Here is a 26053-nt window from a genome sequence, read left to right as displayed (position 1 = left end):
TTGATCAGACCACTTAGTGACACAGGTGGAGATGGCAGAGGAGGTACTATAAGTGAGGACTGCTTCGGTTTAATTTCCGTGGTGGGCATTCAAAGAAAGTTTGACTGACCAAGGAAGGTTAAGAAAGACAGATGTGCGTCCTACAAAAATAAATTATATTAAATATTAGCCTATGAAAAATATCCATTATTTAGTGTTCTTAGGGAATGAGGTGTTCTCTGGCTAATTTTGGGGGTAACTAAGAGCTAACCAGAAAATGTTTTTCTTTCAGCTGTTATTGTTGAAAAATCTTCTGGCTTGGATTAAGTTCACTCCCTGACATTGTAAGTACAGAGCCGTGAGTATAACGGGGCATAACTGCTGCTGCATTCTTCTAGGTCCTGAAGGCTGCACAGTCATGATTGCAAATAATTCTTATTGTCCTCCTTATTAGCCACACTGTGATCCCAGAAACACCAATGTCAAAATAAATCTCCACAAAGTGGATTTTATTTTCCTACAGTAACTGCATTTTAAATGCATTATGTTTCCCATCAAGAGCATGGCATTAGATAAATCCTAGATGTTACCACCTATGGCGTCCAAAGAAATGTAGACACAGGATGGAAAGGCCTTATCTACAAATTCCGCAACCCCAAAAGTTCTGAAAACCGAAGTCTTCATGGTAAGTTTGTGGCAAATTCATCTGGGCACAAAACCTGACCTGCAAGAACTCAGTTGGAAGCAAAATCTGACCTAAACTAAAGCTGGGCTAAAGTTTCTCTTTATTGTGAAATTTTACATGTTTTGCTGCAGAAATATTGTAAGATTCACTATCGAGTGCTGTCCTAGAACCCTCTAAGGTTGTTATATTCTGTAATAGATTCACCTTAAGGCCAGTCTACACAAGAAAAAAAATTGAGTTTGACAATACAAATGGCCCTAAGGGTTTTTAATATGGGCCAGTTAGTCTTCATAAACGGGGCAGGAAAGAAACTACAGATCTTCTAGATCAATCCATTATTATAAATAAAAAAAGAAGCCTAGACACATATGTGGGAAGAGCAAGGATAGTCAGAGGGTTTTCCTCAATGGGGCTGGAGCCTCTGGGAGCTAGAGAGGAGGAGCCCAGAGAGTCGAGGGGGAGGGGCTTTAGAGAGTCAAGAAGGAGGGGCCTCATGAGTCAGGAGGCAGAGCTCAGAGAGCCAAGGGGGAGGGGATGCAAAGGCTTGGTCACCAGCTGCCCAGAGAAAGAGCTATATTCTTCAAGGCCGCCCCATTTTTTTCAGCAAAAAATGTTTGTAGTAGGATCCTTTTTCCTCCATTATGGTTCTTTTTGTTGTTGTTGTTTTTTAAAATATATCTTTATTGATTTCAGAGAGAGGAAAGGAGAGGGAGGGAGAGATAGAAACATCAATGATGAGCGAGTCATTGATCAAGCCCACAACCTGGGCATGTGCCCTGACTGGGAATCGAACCCTGATCGCCTGGATCCCAGGTCGATGCTCGACCGCTGAGTCACAACTGGCCGGGCTATGGTTCGTTTTTGATGCTCAGGAAAATAAAATTTTTTATCTCAAACTACTATTTGTCACTGTGACCCTCTTAATAAAGGTTATAAATCCTTCTCAATTTCCCTTAAAAACTAGCCCCATTTCCTCATTTATAACGTGGGGATAATTATGCCTGCATTGAGGTTGCTGTGAGGGCTAAGGGGGCCCTGCACAGTGGCTGACATAAAAATGCTAGTTCCCTCTCTGACTGATGAAGATCAGCCAGATGGGGGTGTTTGCCCCTGTCCTGAGGGCTCTCCGGTTTGATGTTTATACTGAGGACATACATGATAGGAAATGACTGGAACTCCAATAAAAACTATCAGAACAAGCTGGAGAAAATGTAAAGTCCCAGTTAGAGGGAAAAGAAATTCACTTGCCCTTTGGAGTGGGTACCCGAACATATTAACAGAGGTGACAGAATGAAGTGTTCTCAGGTGCACAACATGGTGTTGGGGAGATGGCTTCATTGTCAGGCTGGGCCTGGGGCTCTGGGTTCTGTTCTAGGCCATGTGTAGTTAGAGAGCTCTTGACACACTACAGCCCATCCAGAGGGCAGCTAAACTATGAAGGGCTTAGAAGCCACACAGTCTACTGAGTGGTCAAATTAAATGTGAATGGGAGGGATAATAATTCACACATTCGTTCAATAAACATTATTACCTACTGTATGCTGGGCACTGTTCTAGGCATTTGGGAGAATCAGTAAATAAAACAAAGATACCAGCCCTCAGGGAACTTTCTAGTGAGAGGAGACAGACAGTCATTCTTTACCTAAAGAATGACTAAAGTACTTAGTATGTTAGAAGGTGATAAACACTCTAGAGAGAAAGGGGGAAAGTAGAGCAGGTTAAGGGAAATCAGAAATGCCATGATTGGGCAGGTGGCAGCAAATAAGAGAGTAGGGGCTGACCTCATTGACCTGGTGGCGGGAAGGAGGTGAGGGAATGAGCCAGGCAGATACCTGAGGAAGCAGTAGAACAAAGGCCTCAGGTGGGCCAGGGCCTGGCATGTTGGGAGCCAGCACTGAGACCAGTGTGGCAGAAACCAAGGGAGGAAGGGAGAGAGCTGTAGGAAGGAGGTCGGAAGGGTGAGGGGGGCCAATCAGGAAGGACCTGCAGTCCCTGGAAGGGCTTTGGCTTTTAATGCGAGAGATGGGAGCCTTCACAGGGTTTTGTGCAGGGAAGTGAGATAATTTTACTTACATTTTAAAAGCTGGCTACCGTGTGAAGAGCAGACCTGCTAGGTGGTAACTGCAGCAGTACAGGCAAGAAGTGATGGTGGCTGAGACCAGTGTGGGAACATGGAGGGGGTAAGAAATGATGAGGGCCTCTGAAGGAGGAGCCACCCTGATTTCCTGGTCGAGTTGATGTCAGGTGAGGAGGAAAGAGAAGAGCCGATGATGGTTCCAAGAACTTTGCCGTCAGCTGAGAGGTCTGGGGAGGAGTGTGGGCGTGGTGAGTTTGACATGTCAGGTGTTGGAGCAGAGACCCTGGGAAGGCAGTTGGAGGGCCGAGTCTGGAGTCAGGAGAAAGGTCCAATTGCTGTCTTCAACCCCTTCAAAGCTGTCAAACGGAGGAGCAGTGAGAACTCTGCATTGTTCCCCCAGGGATGAAAAAGGCTGATGAGGGAGTGGAAGTCAAGGTGAGGGAGGCTCAATTTAATCCGAGAGCTTCTGAACCATAGCTGTCTGAAATGTGAATCAGTAGCCTCAGGAAGGCTGTCTTTCATTCATACCTAACAGCTTCCTGCAGTCAGGGCTGAGAGTTAGAAGACAGACTGACCCATTCTGAGGGAGGTCATGTACTGGCAAACAAAGCATCACCATGAAATTCCCTTGAGCCAGGCAGCCTTCCCAAGGACAGGTTACAGAAAATAAGGGAGCTCACCTCTTGCACTACCCGTCGGCCAACATTTTCCCTGGGGCCCAGCCACCAGGACTCACAGTAAAAGACAAATGGACCCGAATCTCTCAAATTCAGTCAGGTCCAGGGATCAAGGTCATGGAAAGCAGTGTTTTTTTCTCTCCCCATGCCCTGGACTAATGAAGGCCTCAGAAAGACACACAGCACACACTCACATATGCATATTCACACACATATGCACTGGTGCACACACATACTCACCTTGAGTGCTGGCTAGGAATGAGTATGCAATAACAACATAGCTCACATTTGTACTTGGCACTACCATGCGGACACAGATTGCCTCATTGAATCCTCACGGGAGGTTGTTACTATTGTTCTACCCATTTTACAGATGAGGAAGTTAAGTCAAGGGACAGTTAAGAAACTCACTCAAAATCCTTACAGCCTATAAGCAGCCATGCTGGCATTCCACCCCAGGAAACCTGGCCCTGGATCCTAACCATCCTGCCATTCTGCCCTTTCAGAGGCATATTTCTCATTCCTGCTTCAGTTCCCCTTTCCTTTTGCACACAGACGCCTCCCTTACTGATTGTCTGAAGCAGCTATGTCATGTTATTGACTGGGGACTCGGCCAATCTATAAGTCTGTGCCCTCCCGCTGGAGCGCAGGAAAGTTGGCAAGGCTGGAGGGGTCCATCACTTGTGTGCGTAGGACCCTTGGTGAGGGGAGGTCAGGCAAGAGAGTCCCAGCTGCAGCTAGGAGCTGTGCGCTGGAACTAAGGCCCCTTAAAAGACCCCGCACAGGGACCAGAGGGTGCTCAGGGTCATTGGCACAAGGCTTTCATCTGCCCTCCTTGTCAAGAAGAAGCCAGAGCCTTCCTTTGCTTTGAGAATGGAAAGGCGAGGGTGGTGATGACAAAATAACTGTACTTTGGTGCTGAGACACCTGGAGTCTAACAAGGTCCATGGGCTGCTTCCCAGGAAACATGTCTTTCTGCCCAGGGCCAGCACCTAGGGCCACATGAGCTGTACAGAGCAAGCCTGCTCATCCTTATGGAGCAGCCTGGTTTCCTGCCCCAGCTGTTCCCACCCAGCTGATAAGTCCCTTTGCATGCGTTTATTTGGTTTCCAAAGCACAAGCCTTCCAGCAGGTCAGTAGGGCCACAGCCCCAGTAGGAAGGACAAGAAACAACTCAAGAAGAGCATCATCCTCTGCTCTTGGAAGCCAGAGGAGGGACCCTGCTAGCCCTCAGCTAAAAACGAAGCCTTAACATGGAGCCCTTAGGTCACTCACCTCCAAACAGGGGCTGTTGTTATTATCATTCCTCTTTTCAGTCTAGTCACTGAATCAGCCATTTACAGAGGGAGCATTTGTTTGTTTGTTTGTTTGTTTGTTTGTTTGTTTTAGTGACTTGTGTCTTCCTCATTAATCTCAACTAAGAACATTTCAGAGATCCTGGCCTCAACCCCTCAGAGCAACAAACAAGATCCAAAGAAAACCTCTGTTTCTCCCAATGCAAAGTGGAAGGGGTTAGTAGACAATAATCTACAAGACTGTGGCAGTGTGTCTACCTCTAATATAAAGATTTATCTCTCTTCACTAAATAAACGTATGCTCATAATCAGTAAATATACTTGCAAAGCGCATAGCACATTATTAATGCTTTTCTTTACTCATTCATTTATTCATTCAGTAGTGTAATTTAATTCATTATTACCGAGTGCCTGTTATGTGTCAAACACCATGCTGGGTGCTGGCATTCAGTGGTGAGCTATGCACACAAGGCTCCTGCTGCCACCAAATAGCCTGGAGCAAAGGCCCCACCTCTCTGCGCCTGAAAACATAAAGCCAATGCACGTGTAGGCAAAGTGTGAGGAAGATCAGCCCTCCCACGTGTGACAGACATGGCTCCATTTTTTGATAGAGACAGAAAACTATGACTCTACTATAAGAAAAACAACCCGGCACGTGTGATGAGCTTGTCTGAGAATTGAGCAGAAAGTAGGGACAGAAGCAGAAATGGAAAGTGCTGTCCCATTCAAAGAGAGCAGTATCACCGGTTCCACATGGGAAAGCCAGCCCATGGTTGCCCTAGACTCCTATTTCCAAGAGAAGTCAGAACCCCTGATTTATTTGTGAATTCTGCCGATCCTAAATATTCAGTCTAATTTTTTTTTAATTATTTAAGCTGAACAAAAATGTCTGACAGCCGCTTTGATTGAAGCAGTCATTTTGTGAGGCTAGTCTAGAGATTAATGAGCTATAATCAGCTGGCTATAATCAGCTATTATGAGGTTGGCGTTTCCTGTTGTGACTGCAAAAATTAGCCTGCAATCTGTCAGAAATCAGGGTCAAAACGAGTCAAGGTCTGAATCACAAGTCAACGTTTGCCTCAGACACTGGGTATCTGGTTGCCATCACTATTTCTGCCTAACGGCTTTTATAAATAAATTTCTAGGATAATTAAAGGAAGAGTATCTAGAGTACAGTTTCTTTTCTAATCTTTGACATGAGAATGCAATGACTGAAGCCTTTTTACACGGCCTGATGAGTAAATGAAAAGACTCTTCGGGAGTGACAGCATGCTGTTGATAAATGCATTCTGGGCTGCTGATTTTAATTTTTTATCTTAAGCAGCTAAAAAATGTGAAAGGTAGGAGATCCTTGAAGTGTAAGCACAGCTCAGATGGAGTGGCTGGTGCCCGAGTGTGCTCCTTCCCTGCTTCCAGACTAGGGCTGGACAGACACCATCTCAACTGCTCTGGCCGTCCCTGGTCCCTTCCTCCTTGCTCTGCTTACAGGGATGACATCAGAAGCAAGTGGGATCAGAAGAGTACATCTATATTTGTGTGTTTAGATTTAAAGTCAATTTAAGGTTGGAGGGGTTCCTTTAAAACAGAAGAGGCTCCCATAGACATAGATATGGGCCCCATATCTATGCTTTCTCTCAGCTCACCCTTTGCCGCAAAGACACTGCCCTCCACCCTCATCTCATCTATGACTTACACCTCACCTCCTCCAAAAACCATTTGAGGTAGCCTACAGGCAAAGACATTCATATACTACTGAGCGGTGTTGACGAAGAAGAGTAAGTCTACTGCAGGGGGAGCTCCCAGTCTGCTAGTTTCTGACTTCCTGGTAAATGGCCAAAGGACCCTCTTGCTCCAGAGTTACTTTAATCCTAATACTTTCCTAATCACCACCCAACACAAGATGCTTAATAATGGGTTTTAAAATTCCCTGTCATGGCTCTCCCTTTACTTCTCCTGCTTTGTCATCTCTTGGCCAAGTCAGTTTTCCCTGTGCTGGGCATGTCTGACTACTCCTCACCCTCTCAACCTTCTACAGTATCAAACTATCCGTGAAGCCACTTCACTTTCTGTTTCCCCAAACTGGCAGTCAATTCTTTTCCAGATTTATGTTTTATGAAACTACCTGTCACAGCTTCAGGGTGGATTCTCTGAAAATAGACTCTAAGGTACAAGCTATTGTGATGCAACCTGTTGAGATGCAAACTATTCATTAAGGACCAACACCTGAGAAAGAAAGGGCAAGGACACAGGGCTGGCAGGGAGACAGTGCTGTGGAATAGAGTTAGCTAGCTTGTCTAACCTAGTGCAAATCTCTGGGGTGAACGCCACCTCTCAGAGGTGTCCCACCTGGAGTCAGCTAGATTTTTATATCCCCACCTTGCTTAGTCTCAGATGCAGACTGGCCTGAGAAGGGCATGACTTCTGGAAGGTGGCTCTCTGCAGCTGAGGCAGATCCTAACAGAGCTGGAGGCTCATGGCTGTCTGTTGACCTCATTCCCTACAGCTGCGCACCAAGCCTTTCTCGGAAGAGTTCTGGGCAGCATGCCTCTATATTCACCACACTGCCCTAGGCTAATCCTATTGAAATCCAATAATCCAAGGGCTCTAGCAACCCTGCAGGTGGACAAAATAAGCCCATTGGACCATTATAAAAGTCTTCACACATCACTTCTCTCATCTCAGGCATCATGTTGCATATACGCTAGAAAGTGATCCTAATTATTTTATCTGGCTGGGTCTCTAAAACAGAGCTTCCCAATCAGAAATCCAAAAACAGGTAGGCCAAAATTTCTTAAGTCCTTGGAGCAAACAGAAGGATTCTGGGCAGGTGGCTTCCATAATGAGAAGCCTCTTCAACTTAACCATTGTGCAGAATAAATATTACAATATTTAAAACTTTGCGATGCACTGCTCTAGAACCATTTATTCTTGGCCTTTCATTCAGTCAGTGTATTCATTGGAAATCTATCTATTCTGCATCAGACACCTAGCAGATAGAGTGGGAAACAAGTCACATAAGGTCACTGTCATTGAGACATTTGCAGTCTAGTAGAAAAGAAAGAATGAACAAATAAACAAAGAAACAGAAACATAATTAGAAATAGTGGGCCCTGGTGGGTGTGGTTCAGTGGTTGAGTGTCATCCCATGCACCAAGAGGTCACCAGTTCAATTCTGGTCAGGGCACATTGCCAGGGTTTCGGGGTCCATTCCCAGTAGGGGGTTTGCAGGAGGCAACCAATCAATGTTACCCTTTCACATAGATGTTTCTCTCTCTTTCTCCCTCTCCCTTCTTCTCTCTCTAAAATCACAGGGTAGGAGAGTAGGGAAGGAACAGTAAGAGAGAAAGTCAGGGAGGCTGGCAGGCAGCAGATCTCGAAGGGCCCTGGAAGGCATGGAATGGTGTTTACATTTTATTCTAAGTGCAAGGGAAAGCCACTGCATTATTTTTAAGCAATAAATATCATGATCTGACTCACATTTTCACGAGAACACTAGCAGGGCGGCAGCAGTGGTAACAGGAAGGCCATTGGAGAGTGCACTGCAGCAATCCAGACTAGAGATGACATGGCTCACTGTGGATACTCACGGTGGAGATGAAGAAGAGTGGAAGGATTCAAAATATATTTCTAAACAAGACTCAATTCTTCGTGCCCTCAAGATGTTCACATTCTGTTGGAAAGACAGACATGCAAATAAATAATATAGCAAAATAGTTACTTTAATGGAAATAAAAATGGTACAGATGGAGCATAGCACGGAGTCTGGAAGACTTCCTGGGGGAGCCAAGGTGCTCACAATCGTGTTGAAACTGGGGATTCAAACATTAGTAAAGTGCTGAGTAAACTAATGGTGGGCGGTCCTTCCAGCAGAGGTGGTGGTATGTGTAGAGGCCATGATTATGTGCCACACAGACCCCCACCTACAGGGGCCTTCACTGACCAAAGACCAATCACCATGTCTATACCTCCCGGCCTGTGCCCCTCCCGCTGTGCTTGTCACTTTATATATAGAAATCTGTCTGCATGACTGTTTTTCTCCCCAGATCTCAATCTCCTGGAAGGTAGTTTCTGGCTTGCTTACTGTGGAATAAATATTTCTTGATGGATAAATAAAAGTTTTCTTTGATAATTGCACCACTAATCACATCTTCACTGTCCAGCCGTTCTCATTTATACATTGTGCTGTAATTTCAAAGGCATTGCCGTCAGGTGTGGCCCCTCCAAAAGGTCCTTGAGGGTAAAACTCCTGTTCCCTCCTGTTCCCACCATATACTGATCTGCATACTCAAAGGGGCATCCAAAGACTACTGAATGAAATGAGTATTTTAATCACATTCAGTACAGTTACTAATTAATGAAATTTTATTCCTTTGTTGATTACCAGGGTGATGAAGCGACTTTACCTGCTGCTGAAGGGGTAATGCTGCCCCAACATGTCTGCCAAAGATAGTCAGTCATCAGGAGAGTCATCAGGAGAGTCATCACCCCTTCTTCCCATCACTTCCCAGCAATTCACACAGATCTTCTCTTTGGAGGAAGAGTATTCTAAGGGAGATGAGGAGAGTTCAAATGAAGACTCTCTGTTTTCTGAGGAGGAAGAGTCTCTGGAGGATGACCAGTATCTAGAGGAAGGTGACTCTCTGGAAGATGACCAGTATCTAGAGGAAGGCGACTCTCTGGAAGATGACCAGTATCTAGAGGAAGGTGACTCTCTGGAAGATGACCAGTATCTAGAGGAAGGTGACTCTCTGGAAGATGACCAGTATCTAGAGGAAAGTGACTCTCTGGAGGATGACCAGTATCTAGAGGAAGATGACTATCCGGAGGAGGAAAATTTGTATGAGGAAGGCTATCTGGAAAGGGGTGAGTATCTGGGGGAGGGCCTCCCAAAAGATGGTAACTTTGGTTCACCACAGTGCTCAGGAAAAAAGAAGAAATTTGAGATCTAGCCAAAGCTCAAATTGTCAACCTGCCCATGATGCTGACACTAGGAAGACTCATGACTAACCAAGTTCTACTCACAGCTTCAATAGCCAGGCCCCAAATCACCATGTCAGCAGAGCAGACAGGGAGACCTGATGAACATAAAGCACCTGTTCATAAAAAAAAAAAAAAAAAAAAAAAACCTATAATTTTTATCTTTTTTTTTTCCTTACTGCACAAGTGATACATATGAATGTTTGAGAAACTACATATAAGCAAAAAAAAAGCAAAAACCTCTACCATCCAGAGATGACTGTTCTTTCACACTTTGGTTATATACTCCCCAGACATTATGCAGTGTTTGTAAACTGCTTTTAAAGGCACATTTATTTGTATACTTATATATTATAATTATAAATAAATATTACATACTTATATGAATATCATTTCATTTATTAAATTATCTACAGATCATTTTAGTGGCCACAATGCACTATATTGTATAACACAATTGTATAATACAAAACATAATTTTTTTTTAATACTCACCCAAGGACATCTTTTGATTTTTAGAGAGAGAAGGAGAGAAAAAGAGAGAGAAACATCAATGAGAGAGTGAAACATCTATCTGTTTCCTCCCCATGTGCCCCGACCGGGAATCAAACCTACAACCTGGGTATGTGCCCTGACCAGAATCCAGCCCATGACCTTTTGGTGTATGGAATTACACTCCAAATGAGCCACACTGGCCTGGGCAAATCATAATATTTTTAATTGATCCTCTGTTATTGATTAGTCATTGCTTCTGATTTTTTGTTACTTTGATAAACATCTTTATAGCTAAGTTTTATCAATGACCTCTATCTCCTAGAATACATTCCCACAACCTGTTGCTAGGTCAACAGACACTAGTAGCTTCTCAGGGTGCCTATTTGGCCCCAGGAAGGCATCATCTTACCCTGCTGGTGAGTATTTAACTTTGGAGTTATTTCTCTCATCCTAGGGCTGATATTTTTTTCCAATACTGTTTCTGCAATTGGCAACTTTTGCTTAAGTTGGGTTTAGTTATTTGGCAGTGGTCCCCTCGTGCTGTTGTTAAAAGTGGCTGATGTGCACTTACTCATAGGCCCACATGATGTCTTCCCTTGATATCATGACTGCATGGCCATATCCACCTAGGTACAGAAAGTTAAAGAATCCAAGTCATGCTCAGCATCTTAATGTTGACCTAGAAATAGAACTAAACTATTTTCCTGGATCCAGTTCTGCTGTCAACTACAAGCATCTCAGGCAGCTTGAATTTTATTTATTTATTTATTTATTTATTTATTTATTTATTTATTTATTTATTTAAATTATTTTTTTAAATTTTTGTTCAAAATATTACTACAGATGTCCCTTTTTCTCCGCATTGACCCATTCCATCCCGCCCCAACCCCTTCCCCAGTCCCTCACCAGACCATTGTCTGTGTCCTGGGTTATGCATATATGCACATAAGTTCTCTCCCCCTCCACCCACCTGCCCCCCTCCATCCCTCTGAGATTCGTCGGGCTGATCCATGCTTCCATGTCATTGACTCATTTCTGTTCATCAGTTTATTAAGTTCTTTAGATTCCACATATAAGTGAATTCATGTGGTGTTTGTTTTTCTCTGCCTGGCTTATTTCGCTTAGCATAATATTCTCCTGGTCCTTCCATGCTACCCCAAATGGTACGAGATCCTTCTTCTTTACAGCTGCATAGTATTCCATGGTATAAATGTCTCACAGCTTTTTTATCTACTCATCTACTGATGGGCACTTGGGCTGTTTCCAGATCTTAGCTATTGTAAATTGCTGCAGCTTGAATTTAAATCTACCTCTACATCCTACACACGACCTAAATCCTAAAGGCTGTGTGTTCTCAGCAGCCACACAGGCGTTTCACCTTTAAGTCTCTCTTGATCAAATCAGATGTATTAGCATTGGTTCCAACTACCCTCATGGACGTTTAGTTGGGGCATTGAAGAGATAATTTCTCTATTGCTGGGAAACCCTCTTTTCTGTGTGCCTCTACCATTAAGCTCCTTCTCAGAATCCTAATATCCTTGCTGTTCAAGTACCAAGTGTAGTTCTAATACTGAAAAATAACATTCAGGACATTTCTTTTGCACAGTATGAATCAAGCATTCTTAATAAGTCCCCTCCATGCACTGGACCTTTGTAAATAACTACCCACTAGAGTAGAACAACTACAGTGGTGTAAAGCATAGAGCTGTGTATAAAGCATGGGGCAATGGGTGCACAATGCAGTGTGCAGATGATGTTTTATTGAGTTGTACGCTTGAAACCTGTGCGGTTTTACGAACCAATTTCACACCAATAAATTCAATTTATAGAAAAGAAATTAAGAAAAATGAAAATAAATGCCAGCAAAAATTGGAGAGCACTGGAAACTGTAGGGAATGTTAAGATGCCTTTAAAGGCACATGGAAGAATGTCTTGGTCTCATGAAAAGCCATTGTGTAAGAGGTTTACAAGAGGATTCTTAACTTTTCAAAACAATTTACATCAAAATTAATGTGGAATAGTGTCTTCTTTAAGACATAACTTTGTTTATCCTTTGTTTTAAGCCTCAGTGCATAACAAGAGTACCTTCCAGACCTATATAGCAGATATCAGTAAATGCAAATTGAATCAAGTTCAATTTCATTCCTTTCATAAAGTCAAGCATATATATATACACACACATTTATTTTTAAAACAACTTTATGAATTAATTAGGGCCTATAAAATGAGCCGACAAATGGGTTTCCACATCTCATGTTGATGGATTAGTTATGAGAGGTTAGTGGTGGAACATTATTTAAGAAGGATTCTGAGTCTCCATTTGGGATCAACAGGAAAGAGTGCCATGATCAACTAGCCATAGGACCAGGTGCATGGAGAGGAGCATAAGTGCCATTTATTTTTCTATTTGGTGACAGATACTAATAAGCCTGTCACAAAGAGCTGTTTTCTTCCTGTCTCAAGAGCTTGACTGTCTAGGATTGAATGCCAATTCTCTTCCACTTATTAGTTCCACAAGGCTGGGCAAGTCACTTAACCTCTCTCTGTTTTGATTTTCTTAACTGTAATTAGGAATAAAAATTGACCTACCTTACAGGATGTTAGTGAGAATGAAGGGAGTTATGTAAAGCATTATGAGCTATGCCAGGCACATAGCATTTGAAGTCTCTTTAAGTGCGAGCCATTATTATTATTATTATTATTATTATTATTATTATTATACTGTATTTTATACTCCCCTACCATTGACTTGTGAAGGGTGGTTTACACTCTTCCCCTGGCCACATCTTCCTACTTTGTAAAATAGGCATAACAAAAGGACAAGAGAAGATGCAATGAACTAGAGTGTGGGAGGAATCTCTGCCGCCCATCCAATTCCCTGCAGGCAGGTAAATTTCAGAGACTCCCACTACACTGAACAAATCAGGGTAGGGTCAGACTAACTACTCTCACCCCCTCTTTTCTTTACAGGGAAGGTTTTCCCCATGGTTTATGGGGAAATCCAATAGAATTAGATGAGCAACTTGAATATAAATGCTGCATCAATTGCCACTGAATAATCAATAACCATGTATGACTGAACTCCCCAGAATGTTGCAAATAGTTTTTGTAAAATGTGTAGAAATGCTGTGAGGTCAGAGCCAGAAGATCCAGCACATGGTAGGACCTTTGACCTTAGCATCTACATTCGCTGAGTTTCTCCATGTGTAAAAATACCTTTCTTCACAATGTGGAGAAAGAACACTGCTAATTAAATGAAAGCACATATCTGAGAATGCTGTGAAAGCTCTCCCACACCATACAATTAATCGTAAGGTACAAAAGTACTCTTCTGATCTCACAAGGTGCAGGAAGGTGCTAGAAGGAAGAAAGATGGTCTGCGTTACTATCATGCTGTCATAGAACATGAAGCCACTCTGTAAGAGGCCCCTTTGTTTTTTACAACCCAAGAATGAATGAATTCTTGGATGAATTCTGTTCTGTAGCAAATAATGCCACAGGGATGCCACAGTATATTAATTTTGATTAATCATGCTTTTGCTGAGTAGTATTGTGATACACATAATCCGCTGGCTTGATTTTATTTACCCTTGATAGCTCCCCACTATTGTCTGTGTCCATAGGTTATGCATATATGCATATAACTTCTTTGGTTAATCTCTTCCCACCCTCCACCTCCCTTCCCTCTCTCTCTGAAATATGATCGTCTGTTGCATGTGTCAATGTCTCTGGATCTATTTAGGTAGTCAGATTCTTTTGTTCATTAGCTTCTTCTTAAAGAAGACCCTTCAACATTTCATGTAGTACTGGTCTGGTGGTGATGAACTCCTTTAGCTTTCCCTTGTCTGAGAAGCTCTTTATCTGACCTTCAATTCTAAATGATAGCTTTGCTGGGTAGAGCAATCTTGGTTGTAGGTTCTCGTTTTTCATCACTTTGAATATTTCTTCCACTCCCTTCTGGCCTGCAAGGTTTCTGTTGAGAAATCAGCTGACAGTCGTATGGATGCTCCCTTGTAGGTAACTAACTGCTTTTCTCTTGCTGCTTTTAAGATTCTCTCTTTGTTTTTAACCTTTGGCATTTTAATTATGATGTGTCTTGCTGTGGGCCTCTTTGGGTTCCTCTTGTTTGGGACCCTCTGTGCTTCCTGGACTTGTAAGTCTATTTCTTTCCCCAGGTAGGGGAAGTTTTCTGTCTTTATTTTTTCAAATAGGTTTTCAATTTCTTGCTCTCTTTCTTCTCCCTCTGGCACTCACATAATATGAATGTTGGGCTGCTCAAAGTTGTCCCAGAGACTCCTTACACTGTTTTCATATTTCTGGATTCCTTTTTTTCCTTGTCCTTCTCTTTGGATGTTTTTTGTTTCCTCATATTCCAAATTGCCAATTTGATTCTCAGTGTCCTCTACTCTACTGTTGATTCCCTGTAAATTATTCTTTATTTCAGTTTGTGTAGCCTTCATTTCAAATTGGTACTTTATTAAGTCATCGATGGTCTCACTTGTTTTCATAATAGTCTTACTAATATCCTTGAGCATCCTTAGAACTGTAATTCTGAACTCTGTATCTAGTAGCTTGCTTGGTTCTATTTTGTTTAGTTCCTTTTCTGGAGATTTCTTCTCTTTTTTCCTTTGTGACATGTTTCTTTGCCTCCACATTTTGGCTGCTTCCAAGTGTTTGTTTCTATGTATTAGGTAGAGCTGCTATGTCTCCTGGAATTTGTAGAGTAGGTGTAGTAGGTGTCCTGTAATGTCCAGTGGCTCAGCCTCCCCAGTCACCTGAGCTGGGCCTTCTAGGTGCTCCCCTGTGTGGGCAGTGTGCACTGTCCTATTGTAGTTGATCCTTGGTTGCTGTTGGCATCACTGGGACGAACTGGTCGAGTCTGACTGCCAGGTGCACTGTCTCTGGGGCCTCCTGGGAGGTGCAAAGTCAGCTTCTGCTTATACCTTGCCCAGGGCCACCCAGCTTGAGCTACACAGCAAACCATAGATGGCTGCTACTTGTGCTGGGCTTAGAGATGTCCAGGAGAGGCCAAGCTATGAACCAATGCAGGCTGCCACTAGTGCTAGGCCTGGGGCCACTTATCAAGCTGAATGGGCCATGCTGCTGTTTGTTTGAGAGATTTTAGGAAAGTCCTAAACATGAAGCTCGAGAGGCCACTTGCATAGAAAAACCACTGGGAATGACTTGGATGATCCTGCAAGTAGGGAGGGGCAGGGCCTCTGGGAACCACCGGGGGGGGGGGGGGGGCAAAGGTGTGAGTCAGGTGCTGGCGATTCAAATATGGCGCCTGCCTGCCGGCTCTGTGGGGGAAGGACTCGCCAAAGGAGCAATGGCTTCCACCAACTCTTCTGCCTGGGAGAAAGCTGCTCCTCCACCTCTCCCCCTGATTTTAAGCAAGTTAGTTCCTCCCCAAGTGTCCAAGGTTCCTTTCAAGCTGCTGCCCAGCTCTGGGGCTCAGAGGGAGCGCATCTGAGTGAGTCCGTGTGCAGGCCCTTTAAGAGGAGCTGTTGGGGTTCCCGCAGCCTTCGCATCCCTCAGTGACAGGCCCAGATGGTTTTCACAGCCAGAAGTTGTGGGGACTTCTCTTCCCAAGCCCTGGAGCCCTGGGCTGTGGGCCTGATATGGGGCTGGGACCCCTTACTCCTCCGGAAAACCTCCACCGCTGAGATTCCCTTTCAGGTTTAATCCTCAGCACCAGGTGTGGGCCCACTGCCCCGTCTCCACAATTCAACCCCGATCTGCCCACATCTCCACCCCTCCTACTGGTCTTGGTGCTTCTTCAGTTCCCTGGTTGTAGGGCTTCTGTTCAGCCAGATTTCAGGAAGTTCTGAGTGATGGTGGTTCTGTATTTTAGTTGTAATTTTGACGTGGTTGTGGGAGGTGGCAGGTGCAGCTGTTACCTATGCCACCATCTTGTTTCTCCTCCAATAAAATTTATTTTTTAAAAAAGAAAGTTCACAGGTTGTGGCAGAGATTCCCAACCAGTGTGTCTTGAATTAGCAAATGATGGAGGGAGATGCTGGGCCCCAGGACCAGTTGCCCCCAGCCTCCACTCTGCTCCCTTACAAACAACATCATTTTCTGTTGTTCCTTGCACCAAAGGAGGTCGGGAGCACAGTCCAATGGCATAGGGTGTATATAGTATATTTCACAATCTCTGTCTCCTTTCATTCTCCCAGCCATTATTTACCCCTCACTTCACAAACAAGGAACCTAGAGTTAGAGAGAGGGTATGGAACATTCCAAGGTCATGGAAAATAATTAGAAGAGCCAGGAGAAGTTCCCAGGCCTTCTCTTCTTTCTCTTCTGATCACTCTAGAATTGATGGCATATTTTATCCCAGTGGTACATGAAATTCTTAATGTCATATCATTCAAGGCAAACAGTCTGGTGCTTAAATGACACAAATAGGTTCTTCAAAATTAATAATTTTTATATTCTCTGAACCTCAGTCACCTCTTCTGTACAGATATCCTTCATACTGTGACACAAAAAGCCCCCTTGATAACCCAAAAGATTAACACAGCAAACTTGAATTTCCAAAATCATGATTTCATGAAAATCATTTTCTGGAGTTCTTTTTGATTTTATAAAGTTTCAACCCATAATTTCTAAAGGAAACCATTTAGAGAGACGACACTAAGGAACAAGAAAAATAAAATAAAAAATTATAAATCAGGACCTCTCGACCCCAATCCCAGCATCACATACTTAGCAACACATTTTTATATAGAAGGAAAGATGGTTTCTTTTTTTTCCAATATTGTCTTTCTCTTTTTTTCCCCAATAGAACTCAAAGAGACTTCTTCATCACAAACTCCGTCTAATCTTAATGCAAGGTAATAGTTTCCTTTTTGGGTAAATAAGGTGGCAATTCAAGCTTAGGGATGGTGTTTCAGGAGCCTTTAGCTTTCCAAAGATTGGGAATGGAGGAAGGAGAAGGGGGTGCAGGGAGCAGGTCCCCTGAGAAAGGAGGGGTTTGATTGGGATGAGGTCTCCTGGAAGTCACACACAAGGACCTCCCAGTACTGCTCCCCTCTGCCCCTCAGTCACTCAGAGAGGGAGGGACAGGTACCAAAATCAGAGTCCTGGCACCCAGAACTACAGAGGTTAAAGGGCAGGGGGACTGAGTATGAACTGGACAAAGAGAGCAAAGGGCCTACGGGCAGCGCCTGTGGTGAGTAGATGAATGAATGCCCGAAAAGAAGTTGCAGTCTTCTGTGTTCGGGCATACTCCCAAGGTCTAAATGACCATTCAGCGAGTATTCATTAAACTGCCACAGGGTTTAGCACACACTAGATGATCAATAATATACCTATGGAATAAATGATAAAAATACCTTAAATGTATTCAGCTCTCTAGAAACCAGTGTGGGGGGGGGTACAAGACTTCTGATTCACAGTCGTTGTCCTAGAGTCTTGGCCCCTACAATCCCTTCCCAAGGAATGCTTATTTATCTCCACTTGGGAAGTGGGTTGACACTAGATACAAAGAAAGCACAAGGCCAGTTTGGTTATGGTGAGAAGCAGGACTAAAATCCCAGTGCTGCAGCACTGGGAAGCAACAGGTTACAACTTGAGGGCACAGGGCTCCACTCGGGTACCCCTCAGCTTAGCAAGGCCAACCCCCTCTTCTCCTCTCCACTGGCTCCATCCCATGCTTCACACCTCCAGAGGTGCAGAAACATGGCTCCGACAGGATGGCCCTCACTAAGGCAATGTGTAAAAGGGAGTGGCTTTTCAAAGGCCCCAAGGCCTCAGTTGCTGACACTCACAGACTATTAAGCAACATGGCAGTGAAGGGGCCTGACGGTGGGAAGGCTGTGAGAACAGGAACTCCAGAGCCTGGGTTTGAACCTCAGCTTCTCCACCCAGCCAGCTGCATACCACAGGGCAACCACTTAATGTCCCTGTGCCTGTGCCTCGGTTTCCTTATCTGTAACATGGCTACAGTAAGTTTCAGCCTCAAGGACTGTAGTGAAAATTAAATGAGTATTAACTCATGAGACCCACTGAGAACAGTGGTCAGCACTCAGGGCAGACCCAGTAAGTGCTGAGGACCATTTTTGTTCACAGTTCTGCCCTCCACGAGCCCACATGGAAACTTAGCGGGCCCAGAATGAAGATCGTGATTCCTGGTCAACTTTACTCCAAACACACCCACCCCTCTTATCCTGTTTTCAAAGTTTAGTCGAGTGGGTTTTCTGTGCCCAGGGCTCTAAGGAAAATGTGGTCCCAGGGCTTTACCTGGGTCTGTCCATGTGCTCTTTGGCTTATGCCCCCAGAGTCCAGGTCTGAACCTTGGGGTGCTCAGACAAACCCTAGATTTTCCTCACACAAGGTTGCTGAGAGAATGAACCTTCCATAAACCCCTTTAGGCAAGAAGTGTTACTCTCATGCTTGTTAAGGTAGGGGGTGAGGAAGGGGATCAGATTCAAGTCAAGCGTTTCATGGGTCCCTTATAAACAGGAATGCTCCCTCTCCCACTCCACACACAAGCCCTGAAGATCCCCCAAGCACATGCCAGACCCCTTCCACACTCTGAAGTGGCTGCAGAAGATAGCCTAGAACCGTCAATGCTCCCTGGGATCCAGGGTCCAATGGGTCCTCCTCATCCTCGCCCCATTGGGGATAAGCCAGGAAACTGGTGTTTGGCCCAGGTCGGTGGGTGCTGCAGCCACAGTGGAGCCCTGGCAGGTGCCCCAGAAGGCCCTGCAACATCCCAGACTGGGGCAGTCATGGCAGGGAGGGTGCTAAGCAAATGTACACAAAGATGTAGATGACCAGAGCGGTCCACTATTGCCTTAAGTATAATCCCTGTGTTGTTTTGTAGCTTTGACCTCTCAAGTTCCTTTCATGGCGATTTCCATTATCTCCTTGAGTATCAGTGGGCACCTGGTGAGTGAGGTAGGACAGCTATTATCCCACAAGAAGGATAAAGCCCAGGGGAGGCTCCTGATCTGGCCTTGAAGCCTGGAGCAGCGTAAGAGTTGGCACTTGCCTAAAGAGCTCACCTGTGTCCACTAGTTCTTGATCCCTGCGGTCACCTGACTGGACCCAAGCATCTTGCTGGTTGACCCTGGGACCCTTTTCAATGGTACATCCTGGGAACAGCTGCTCTGCTCCAGCCCACTGGCTGGCACAGACCCAGGGCCACCCACGGGGCCCTTGAAGTGGCACAAGACCTGCCTGTAACACCCACAGACGCTGAAAGAGAACAGCTTTCTGGTGGTGTCCCATGGCTAGAAAGAGCAGCTTCCTCCTCTCTCAACTTCTTCACTAGCACCTTCGAACTGTAGCTCCTGCCCCCCTCCCTGTTCCTGCATCTGGGAACCCTGACCCAGGAAGGGAAGGGCCTGTCTCAGGAAGGGCTACTGAACTTCTGACTTCCCCTTTGAGAATAACAGTAGCCAATATTGCCCCACCCGGGTTTTGGCCTCACCTGTGGGGATCTATGTGGGTGGTTTGATATTCAAAAGGATGCTAAAACACAAGTTAAGTAACTCACCCAGAGTTACTCCACTATCATGCAAGAGCCAAGACTTAAGCAGGAACCATCTGACATCAAAGTCCATGTTTTTTCTACCAACCATAGTTACCACCCATTTATATGTTGGGCATTTTTCCTCACAACTCCTGGGCCGGTTTACATGAGATGACTTCAGGGCCAAAGTACCCCAAAGACCCTTCTCATTCCTTTGAATTAAGTTTCTTGCCCCCAGTTAAAAGTGAGAGATTCCCGAGGAAGGACACAGTGTGCGTCAGGGCCTGTGACTCACACCCTAACAGCCTGCCATCAGGCCCTGCAGAAATCTTTTTCGATGATGGTGGTGTTTGTAGTTGGCAGGCTAGAGAGGCCAGACCTCGGTGCTTGATTTTAAACTACTGCAACATCTACTTTGGTATTTTTTTTCTACTGTGCCTGAGGCAGCTGTGGAGCAGGAAGGGCAACTGGAATAATCAGGGTAATGAGGGAGAAAGGACAGGGAATGTTCTGGAACATTGGACTGTTAGTTATCAAAGCCTGGCCCATTGGCCTTTGAAGGCACCCTTAGATTTTTCACTGTAAGTAAAGCAGCAGTTGGCAGCATGGGGCTCAGTTGTAGTTGGCAGGCTAGAGAGGCCAGACCTTGGTGCTTGATTTTAAACTACTGCAACATCTACTTTGGTTGTTTTTTTTCTACTATGCCTGAAGCAGCTGTGAAGCTGTGACCAAAATGGTACCCAGGCCTATTTTCCATGATCCACAGTCTGGTCACTTCTATCCTGCAACATCCACCATCTAGGATGGGCAGAAATCAGCAGTGCCACCCAACTTCCCAGCAGGCCGCAGCACTGGGTTCCTACCTGGCCCCTGTTTGGAAGTTGACTGAACCCTGTGCTCCCCTCTGACAGAAGCCCAGCTGCTGGCGTCTCTCAGGTGACTACCCTCCTCACTGTCCATCCTCCCATCTCTGAACTTGCCAGCAAATCTTCTTACTACGACACAAAGTCTTCCACATCCTTCACAAGGGATGCTGGAGGATCTCCGTCCTGGCAAGACCAGAGCACGCAGACGGAGCACGTCTACGGGACCAAGGGTAAGGGAAACCGAGCCTGTGGTCCATCCCACAGCTGGGCGCTCTGGGGGCTGGGGGAAGAATGCATTCCATGCATGTGAAGCATCGGGGCTCAAGTATTATTACTCATGCTAATGATATATACTGCTACCTGTGACATTTGAAGTTGTATTTTGGGTTTTGGGTAAGAATTAAACTCTTCTACTAGTTGCTACAGCCTTCCTCCATCTCATACCCCTCTCAGAGAAAGAGCGTCAACAAAGTCCTGAGACAATTTCCTTCTTCAGTCCTTCCCTGTCTCTTCGTTAGTCTTCCTGTTCTTGTTCTGCGTGAACACAGGCCCCATTTCCCTCACAAACGCAGGCCATTTCCTCCCCAGATTACAGAGCGGTCTGCTGAGGTGATAGGCCATATCCAGATATTCATGTGGACAGTGGGGAATGCAACTCAGGCCCACCCCAGCTCTGCAACGGCATGCAGTTAAAGGCAGCCCCGATTCAAGAACAGCCAAACCATCCTAGTGTGAACTTTTGTGGCCACAACTGGGAGACGTGCAAGGAAAGTTCGGCAAGGTTGCAGTGATCAGATAGCTTAATCCTCTACCCAGTTAAACCCAAAGGCCCCTCACTCTAGGATCCTGGGATGGAACATTGAACAGCATCTCTCGCCATTTTTAATAATTTAAACCCAGCCTTGGTGAGATTGATCCATCACGGATTCACAGATTCATTTCACATCTGTAGTCATGGCAGCAGTAAATTAGATTTCCCCATCACCTCACTTCCCTGCCCCCATCTGTGCCGGCTAAATTTTATAGCTCAAGTGTGATTAAATGAAATTAGGAGCCAGAAACCCCATGAGGGAGAATGGAGACGCAAAGGGCAGCCCACAGAAGCCAGAGTTCGGTGAAGCAGACAGCATACAATAAGGAGTATTTTACAGGCCAAATCAGGTCATGCCGGACCTTTGTCAGCATGTGTGTTCTGATGGGGCCCCAAGAACTGGAGTCATTTCAAAGTCAGTAAGCATGACAGCTGGGGAAAACCTGAGCATTTCTCTAAAATATTCATAAGCAGGATTCCGAAAGTCATTTACAGGGTAATCGCCTGTAAAGTGCCAATGCTAAGCTTGAAAAGATGTGGGAGAGGAGAAAGATAGGAGAAGGTTGGGGTGTGGGAAGGGGGCACCAGGGCCTGTCCATACCTCTGTGGACCCACCTCCAGAAAGAGGCCCTCTGGAAATTGTTTTATTTGGCCTGTTCATTCATGATCCTTTTGGTTTCTAAGCTTAATTTACAGAATTAGTCATGCCTGGATCTAACAAGTTTAAAGCACTCTGCATAATTTGGTCTGTGGGGGCATGTTTTACTGTTGTCTTTCCAGTATTGAGTTCCTAATGCCAACATATGTTTTGTGTTTAGTAAAAGTCTAGCCACCACCATAAATGCTTACTGGTCAAATACTGTGGAGTGGGTGGTCTGGACCAAAGGTATGGACTGTATTGGAGCCTCTAAACGAGGATCAATGACACACCCCAGGTTCCTGCAATTATGTGAGGGGATGATCATTACAGTAAAGATTGAAACACAAGGAAGAGCAAGCAATTTCCTAAAATTCATGGAGGTTTTTTCTTTTCCCTTAAGCCTATGGTTTATAACCTAACTTTCTGGAGAACATTGGTAATAACTGGGAAAAACTTGCCAGTAATAGGTACATGATTATATCTGGCCAAAGGAATGGAGCAGATATGTAACAAAAAAGCTTCTCTGAGAAGATGAATAGTTTCCAGACAAAGTGACAGAGGTGCAGGTGGAAGCCAGGAAATGTGAAGCTCCAGGAAGGTGGGAGAGCTCAAAACCTTTCAAGAGGGAGAAAGGAAAGTGACACAAGGCAGAGGATCTGCGGGTGGTGGAGGCTTAGCCCATGCCAAGAAAGAAAGCCAGCCCTTTGTAGCTGGAGTACAGAACACGAAGCATTCCCCAGCGTGGCAGATGCAAAAAAAAAAGAAAAAAAGCTACTTTCAGACCATGGCAGAAGCCACTCATCCTCTTGTTGCAGAAACACAGACAATCAAGATAAAAGCAACCCAAAGAGCTAGTCATTTGGGGTCGAGGGCCAGCAGGAGCAAGCAGAGGTGACAGCAGGTTTCGACACTGCTGATCTACAGGGTCCAAGACTATGCATCCCTCTGCTGGGAACCTGTATAGAGGCACATTCCCAGCCTCCTCTATCAGGATCCCTGCTTGCATTCTTAGCATTACCCCCAGAGGATTCTCAGGTGCAGGGATGTTGGAGAATCGCAGACCTCAAGCGCAGGATGAATGTAATGGGTACGAGGTTCCTACTTTTAAAACATTTTTTATTATGAGATTGTTCAATCCCCAAAAGTTAATATAACCAAATATAATTAAAATATCTTATAAAAATGGATTAGTCCTACTCTAGCCTGCACTGAGGGTCAGCCCAGGGACAGTGTTCCCTCTGAGAGCTACCACACTCTATGAGGGATAGAAGCAGACTGGTGGGATTTGGAGGAGAGGGTGGTGTTAGGCAGACCAGGAGACTACACCATACAAAGAACTGTTGAAGCAGAGGAGGTGTTAATTCTGGAAGACACGTGTCTCTGAGATGGCGCAACTGCCTTCGAATACCTGATGATCAGCCATACAAAACCGAGACCTCTCCATTTGCATTGAAGGGCTAACATAGGACTAGCTTCAGGGAAATATATTAAGAACTTCTTTCTAACAGCGAAAGCCATGCCATGAAGGAATGAGTTGGAAAGTTCCTTGTCTTTAGAGGGCTCAGAAGAACTAGTAGGCAGTGACACTGCACATGTGCAGAAGGTCCAGACACTGCCCACCAGGTCAAATTCTGATACTCCCAAGAGCAGATGGAGCAGTTTGCTTCTACTTTTTCTTCATGGGCCTGCTCCTCTCTACTATTAAGCATGGAACCTAGAGTGTGTGCACATATGTACATGCACACGTGTGCACGCATATGTTTAGGAGTAGGAAGAGGGACAGGTGAGGATGGGGGAGGCAAAAAAGAGTGAAGACTACAAAATTCCAGAAGACATAAAGTAAGCATCACCAAGAACTTATAAAAGTTCTCAAAAAACTACAGTAGCCTCCCATTGTGTATCTTACTGGATCTATACTAGACAGCCCGTGTTTCTAGCCAGCCCCCATTATGCACCTCTTGGAGAGCAAGAACACCAGAAACACCCACTTCTTACAGTGATAACCATACCCCATTACTTATCTACATGGTCTTGGAGCCACTTGGCTCTATGGTTCTAGAGCTACAAGGTGCACCCCCAATCCATCATGCTATCTATCCTGGGGACCCTTACTGGCCCCATGGTGACCAGAGGAGAAAGCCACAGAGGGGCTACATTTCATGACCACTGGTTCACTGCAGTCCTAGGAAAGAGGAGGAGGGCAGAGGGAGCATACAGTATATACCAGCAGTCCCCTCCAGTCCGTTTCTCCCCTCTGTTGATCAACCTTGGGTGCCAGGAAAGAACATCAGACCCTAAATGTCCGATATGAGCCCACTGGGAAGTGTGTAGTTAAAATCATTAATGGCCACCTTATTCTCTCTTTTAACAGCACCTTCAAAATTGAAACTAAAAATAGAACAAGAAGCCTCAACAATTATAATACCCCCCTTAAAATTGGATTCAGAAGGTATCATTTTAATTTTATAATTTGATGATGATTTTAAATGACTTGCAGAAGTTACAAAACCATCCACAAGAAGGTAAGAAGCACAGAATTATCAGGCCCCCAGCCAAAGAGAGCCCTCTTTTGACCATTTTAGACTAGAGCAGCCTAATTAAGGCCTGTGACCAAGACATTACTTCCAAGGCTTGGTGTCAAGGCTCAAGGGTCAGGTAAGAAGCTGAGCCAAAGGGTAAAGTGCTTTAAATTTGAATCAACATTGAATCCTGAAAGGGGAGAAAACAGTATTTACCAGTGGGGTTAGGAGGGAAGATAATGGGATATCCATACTCAGTTCATCCCATGACATTTACTGTATGCCTACTGACATTTATTGTATACCTACTGTATACTGGGCAGGATATAAAGATGAACAAACCCATCATACCCTCTCAGAACTTAAATTCTAATGGGCAAGATGAAATATGAACAAAGGGAGAGGAATAAATATTTATTGAGCATAAGCTTCAGGCCTCAAACTGCTAAAGATCATGTAAGCTTCTTATCCCCAAACACATAATCTCCACCCTGGTCTTCCCAGCCATTTAGGAAGTGAGGTAATTTTAAATTGATTTCTTCAGGTATCCAAAGGTCAGGACTAGTTCACCATATCACATTCTATTAATAATATTTCTTGTTCTTTCTTGTTGCTGTCATTAATCCTCACCCAAAGATAATTTTTCCATTGATTTTTCAGAGAGAGTGGAGGGGGGGAGAGAGAGAGAGAGAGAGAGAGAGAGAGAGAGAAACATTGATGTGAGAAAGACACATCAATTGGTTGCCTCCCAGACACGCCCTGACCAGGGTCGGAGTAGAACCTGCAATCCAAGTACATGCCCTTGACCTGGAATCGAACCCACAACCCCTTAGTCTGCAGGTTGATGCTCTAACCACTACACCAGCCAGAGCAACTTTTCCTGTTCTTTTTCAGAGTGTTCTATGCCTGAAGTGCTGCAACAGGAAAAAAATGGTGAGAGTCCCACAAAACATCCAAAGATCTCTGCTCCCCACACAGCATCTGGGGATGGTGCCCCGGGTGGTGGGGGCCCAGCAAGTCCAGGCTGGACCAAGTCCTAGAGAGGACCTAGGGATATGCTGGGCACACAGCCCCAGAACCTGGATGTGCTTTCCTGTCCTTTCTTGAAGAAGGGGTATAGATCAAGAAACAGAGGGAGGGTCTCTGGAGCAACACAGAATGACCTGGGATAGGACAAAAAGTCCATCTCTCTACTCAAGCTCTGGTATAGTGACTCCCACATTTAAAGAGGGTCTAGTAGGTGGCTGGGTTCCCTGAGATCTGGGCAGCAGAAGCTGACTGGGATGCATGGGCTCCTCAAGAGAGCTCACCTGATGACACCTTGGTAGGGGATAAATTGGAGCCCCTACACATGGTCCCCTTAAAGGCTAACTACATTTTTATTAAGGAGGGGTTAGTTGAATCTTATGAGGGGGAAGAGCAAGGGAGAATCCTTATGGGAGTAGAATCCCAACTTGAATACATCACTTCACAAAGCAAAAGCCCTGCAATTAACCAAGCCATTCTATTAGACAATAATTTAGGGACTGTGTTCTGTTGTCTTGGAGC

General features: G+C 44.9%; 1 protein-coding gene across 1 annotated transcript in view; it reads left to right on the top strand.

Moving 5' to 3' along the window:
* The first annotated feature begins 9146 nt into the window (after nucleotides 1-9146).
* The window catches only part of ERICH6B (glutamate rich 6B), a 51111-nt gene continuing 34204 nt past the window's right edge, over nucleotides 9147-26053 (top strand). The window contains exons 1-3 of the mRNA XM_016205375.2: nucleotides 9147-9576; nucleotides 16976-17024; nucleotides 20581-20765. Of these exons, the coding sequence (XP_016060861.2) occupies nucleotides 9147-9576; nucleotides 16976-17024; nucleotides 20581-20765 (664 nt within the window). The remainder of the gene's footprint in view (nucleotides 9577-16975; nucleotides 17025-20580; nucleotides 20766-26053) is intronic.

The sequence above is a fragment of the Miniopterus natalensis genome, chromosome 2 (genome assembly GCF_054644295.1).
Source record: "Miniopterus natalensis isolate mMinNat1 chromosome 2, mMinNat1.hap1, whole genome shotgun sequence".
Classification (NCBI taxonomy): Eukaryota; Metazoa; Chordata; class Mammalia; order Chiroptera; family Miniopteridae; genus Miniopterus; species Miniopterus natalensis.
Note: the sequence above shows the minus strand (reverse complement) of the source record. Positions and strands in the feature narration are given on the sequence as shown.